Raw genomic sequence first — 5,000 nt, 5'->3', positions numbered from 1 at the left:
GGTAATCCGGAACGAGTTATGTATAAAAAAGGAGGTGTAGTTGTGGAAAAAGACGGTGAAAAAACGAATTAACTAAAGACGCGTCTACATAAGATGTGACAAACTTGGGGAATGACCAGATATGTCATGCAATACCATCCCATCCCCGCCTCCTGCCTGTATAATACACGACTCAGAATCCATCACCGGCTTATCCCATGTCGCTCATGCGGGCGCGTCCTTAGGTTTAAGACAAAGGATCTGTGAATAAATCCCTAAACCACAGGGATTCGAACCGACGACTGTGTCTATGACGGAGCACGTTCAGCTAAAGGTGGCAGCACACTAGCATTTCTTATTAGCATGCTATTTGCTTTGGCTACTTCATTTGAGTAAAAACGATTTCGATTACGATCTTTAGTTCTTCAAATTTCCAAATATAAAATTACTCTTGCATCACATAATGAGAAGCTGAATCACTAAGAGAATTTAAGCCTATAAGAATGTTAATCACATTGCTGAGATGTTCTTACTGAAGTCTAGAATGTCATAACTAAAGTCGCTTCTACTCAAACGAAATAGCAAAAGCAAGTAGCAAATAGCAAAAGCAAGTAGCATGCTAGCCTAGTGTGCCGCCACCTCAACGGACCTTCCAGAAGCTCGTAGACGACGGCTGAGCTCGTTTTGTCATAAGCTCACCAACACAGTCTCCAATTCACATCCCCAAAAGTTGAGCCAATCTGTTTGATACCAGTTTAAAAGAGGATCTATGTAACAAACATGTGTTTTTGCACGCAGAAGTATCATTAGCAGGTATTACAGCACTTAAGGTTGCGTAGGAGGTTAATGACCATGTTTTGGGCATTATGGTAATAAATGCACATTCCCAAAAACAAACTTCGAAAAAAAGGATAATAATAATGTGACTGGGGTTCTACAGGCGTAGGGCTGCTTTACCAAGCCTGGGAATAAGGGTTGCGCGCACTCGTGTGTGTGTGTGTGTGTGTGTGTGTGTATTAACCTTGGTCTTTGGATCACGTGTTGGACTCGTGATCGACAGCCATTTCCCTCCCGGAAGAGAGCTCAGAGCTCGTATGACCGATCTATGGGTAATGCTATGACCTTTCACACACACACACACCCAACTCCCCGCCCACGAGAGTCAGAGTAACGACCCGAAGCACAGTGATACCGAAATAATTTCGGCCCTGGGCAGGATTCGAACTGGGTACTGCGAGCACTATCGTACTTCCCAGTCCAGCGCTCTACCAACTGCGCCAACGAGTCGTGTATGTGTGTGTGTGTGTGTGTGTGTGTGTGTGTGTGTGTGTGTGTGTGTGTGTGTGTGTGTGTGTGTGTGTGTGTGTGTGTGTGTGTGTGTGTGTGTGTGTGTGTGTGTGTGTGTGCGTGTGTGTGTTCCAAAGCTTTGTTGACAGTAATCGGAGGAAATTAAGTATTTGAGTGATGTGTACGATTATGTGAACTGTGTACCTACTTAAGTGTATGGGGTTATGATGACAAAGGTGCTACGATCTTTGATAGATGGGTTTGGGGCGAAGGAGCGTTGACGGTTCCCTGTGGGTTGTTATTGTTCTGTCACAAATAAGATGAATATTTTTCGTGATGCTAACTGGAAATGCTGAGACTTGGGGTACACTTTCGCGGCAGCATTCAACTTGGTTCATCTTCTTAATTAAAAAAAAAAATCCTCAGTACTGAGTTTCTCCTTGGGCAGATAACACACTTCGCGAATTGCAGACACAACGGGCAGCACTATCCTTACAATTCCTCTGAAACGCTTGTCTCCGAGTTTATGGCCGCACGGACTTGTACAAACATAAGTCTAAGAAATTCTTGTACCGTTTCACCTACTAATTAGATGTTCACAGGTCAGCTGGTCACGTCAGGTGGTCACGTCTGGTTGTCAGGTCAGGTTGAACAGGTCACCTTCAACACTGCATGGTGTGGTTGGAGGTGCGGCTCTCAGCAGAGAGACCAAGAGAGCCTTTGGAAGATGCGAGTGAGGGCGCCCTTGTGGAGCACTGACAAGGCTGCTGTTGCTGCTGAGGCAGATGCGCAATATGCGGAGTTCCGTGGTTGGAGGTGGGCACAGGGGTTCCTCCCTGACTGTTGGTCAGGGTGCTGGTTGGCGGCGGCAGCGAGGGGACGTGGATCTTCTTGCCCGCCCTGAGGTCCGACAACGCGGCGTGAAGGGCACGGAAGGAGGGCCGGTCGTGAGGCCGCCGCTGCCAACACCACAACATGAGGGAGTAGAGATCCTGCGGACAGTGCTCGGGCACTCCCAGGACTCCTCCCTCCTTCAGAAACCGTACCACCTCCTCGTGCGTCATGCCGTAGTAAGGCTGAAGCGCGAAGGAGAGGATCTCCCACATGCAGACCCCGAAGGCCCAGACGTCGCTCTCCACCGTGTATTTGTTGTACAGGATGCTCTCGAGGGGCATCCAGCGAATGGGGATAGCGTCGCTGTCGTCACCCCGGTAGTAGTCGGCCAGGTAGATCTTCTGCGACAGGCCGAAGTCGGCGATCTTCACGGTCATGTCCTCGCCGATGAGACAGTTCCGTGTCGCCAAATCCCGGTGGACAAACTTCCGGTCGGCAAGGTACACCATTCCAGCACAGACCTGTGTCGACACCCAGATCATGTCACTGTGGGAGAGCTTCGTGTCACTGAAGGAGTCCCCGTTGGAGGACCTTACGATGTAGTTCGTGGGCGAACACGACCGGAGGAACTCGTTGAGGTCTCCCCGGCCCATGTACTCGAACAAGAGGCACATGGGTTTCCCGATGGCGCAGACGCCAAGCAGGCGAACAATGTTCGGGTGCTCGAACTCAGCAAGGGTGCAAGCCTCCCTCTCGAAGTCGGCCAACATGTCGTCAGAGGCTTCCTCCTTCAGGACTTTGACCGCGACCATCGTCAGCTCTTCGCCGGGGACCAAGTTAGGCGCTTTCCCCTGACGGAAAAATTGAAGAAAAGGAGGAAATGGTACAGCTTTAATTCAAGACTGTAATATACTGCATTATCATCAATTAATGCTCATAAAACATGCAAACATTCATAAAAGTTTTATGTATATACCGCATATAAGACTAACCCTTACTTCTACACAATTATACTCTGGGAAATATTAGAGATCTCTTATGACAACAACTCCAGTCAATCAATAAATGGTGTTGCCATAAAATGAATCTAATTTTTCTCAGACCCGATGAAATAGATGAATCATTTCTTTCTATACCCCTTATCTTCCCCATCCTCACACTCTCTCCACCAATGTCATTCCCACTTCTCATACGACATACCACTAGGGAGGGGTCTATAACCGCGCAGGCTTCCTTTCCTACCAACGCTAATCTAAAAACCTGACCACTAGCTCACACCTCTAAAACCCTTTACGACCTAAGAACCAGAAGATTCTTCATGAAGAGTACTATACCTGGAAGACCCTTCCGAAGGCGCCCTGGCCGAGGTCCCTGATATAGATGATGTTGTTCCGGTCGTATTGGAGCTTCTCCAACTTGGGGTTCAGGTGAGCACCCGTCTGGTGGTAGGCGGAGTTGTCCGGGAGCTTCCCCAGATCGATGTCCATTTCCTGCTGTAATAGGTATCGTGGGATCTGTGAGGAAGGAGCATTCCACTGCGCTGTTGCCAGTTTTTCAGACTGAAAGGTGCGAACAAAGGCAAAAAGAGCTAAAACTACTGCATTTAGAGAGAGAGAGAGAGAGAGAGAGAGAGAGAGAGAGAGAGAGAGAGAGAGAGAGAGAGAGAGAGAGAGAGAGAGAGAGAGAGAGAGAGAGAAGAGAGAATGGATGAAGACCGAGAGAGAAAAAAATGGAGAAGGAATGAAATGAATAATGAGAGGAAGAGGAGGAGAAATTAGAGGAGGAAGGGATGAACGAGGAGGTAGGTAAGTATTTCTCAAATTTGATTTTAGATGGGACTGGCTCTTTGATGGTGGGGAGGTAGGTGCAGGTACTGCGTGAAGAGGTAGAGGATATAAGTCCGAGAAGAAGGAGAGAACCGAAAAAGAATTCAACCCTTCTGAGGAGTGAAGTAAACGGACATTAGCCAGAATAAAAATCTCAAGTGCCTCTATGAGGTTCCTTTAAACGATGGGGGGCTAAATGGAATCGTCAAGCGGTAGGCAGAATATATGCGGACAAACGCCGTCACCTAACGAGCTACTTTATGCTACTGAGGGCGTGGCATGTGGCGCTCTCAGTACCTGGGTGTTAGTCTGGTTGTAGCCGCTTCTGGCTTTGAGGATCTTGTGGCCGAGGAGGGCGATGAGCGCCAGCAGGAGAATGGCGATCACGCCGGACCCGGCCACGATCAGGAGGAACTGCGGACTCAGGAACTCGTCCATGGTGTTGGTGCCTCCGGCCAGAGGGGACTCCAAGGTTTCCGCTGGGGGATGAGACAGGAAGAAAGTTCTTAGAGGGACGGGTCGAAGGTTCTTGTCCTGCTCCTTTTTTTTTTTTTTTTTTTTAACACGTTTACACCGTTTCTTTTGTCCCTCTGCACAGCGCCGTCCCAGACTTCCCCTTCTACTCATTTAATTCCCATTCCCTGTGTTGACCCTCCCCTATGGAGGTCTCTTAATGTCATCATTTAGTTCTCCCCGTCCCTCCTCCCCATCAACCCCCCTTCACTTTATGTCTCCATAATGTCCCCCATTATTGTTCTCCCCCACCCCCCACCCCCACCTCTCTCTCTCTCTCTCTCTCTCTCTCTATCTCTCTCTCTCTCTCTCTCTGTCCTCAGTACTAACCCTGACCCCTTCCCCGTCTCCCTTCTTCCTCCTTCATTACCTCCGTAGGGCCCCTGTTCCTTTTCCTCCCCCTCCCTCCCTCCCTCCCTCCCTATTTCCCACAACCCACTTACCACATTCTGGGATATCGCAGTGTTGCCAACGTATTCTGGGGTCCATGGTGTAGCACCAGGGCTTGGGTTCCTCAGCGCCGGCGTTCCGACAGAAGTTTTCGGCGTCCTGGACTTCGGG

At 49.2% G+C, this 5,000-nt stretch overlaps 1 protein-coding gene across 3 annotated transcripts in view; it reads right to left on the bottom strand.

Annotated features, from left to right (window-relative positions):
* LOC143023228 (tyrosine-protein kinase transmembrane receptor Ror2-like) overlaps nucleotides 1-5,000 on the bottom strand; it is a 250,938-nt gene that overhangs the window by 515 nt on the left and 245,423 nt on the right. For all 3 annotated transcript variants that reach the window (XM_076181901.1, XM_076181854.1, XM_076181786.1), the window contains 4 exons: nucleotides 4,883-5,000; nucleotides 4,224-4,405; nucleotides 3,435-3,593; nucleotides 1-2,951 (listed from right to left, as the gene is read on the bottom strand). The exon at nucleotides 1-2,951 is cut by the window's left edge and continues 515 nt beyond it; the exon at nucleotides 4,883-5,000 is cut by the window's right edge and continues 125 nt beyond it. In XM_076181901.1, the coding sequence (XP_076038016.1) occupies nucleotides 1,929-2,951; nucleotides 3,435-3,593; nucleotides 4,224-4,405; nucleotides 4,883-5,000 (1,482 nt within the window). In that variant the 3' untranslated portion in view covers nucleotides 1-1,928. The remainder of the gene's footprint in view (nucleotides 2,952-3,434; nucleotides 3,594-4,223; nucleotides 4,406-4,882) is intronic.

This window comes from Oratosquilla oratoria, chromosome 1 (genome assembly GCF_046742065.1).
Source record: "Oratosquilla oratoria isolate Oo_2021 chromosome 1, ASM4674206v1, whole genome shotgun sequence".
NCBI lineage: Eukaryota > Metazoa > Arthropoda > Malacostraca > Stomatopoda > Squillidae > Oratosquilla > Oratosquilla oratoria.
Note: the sequence above shows the minus strand (reverse complement) of the source record. Positions and strands in the feature narration are given on the sequence as shown.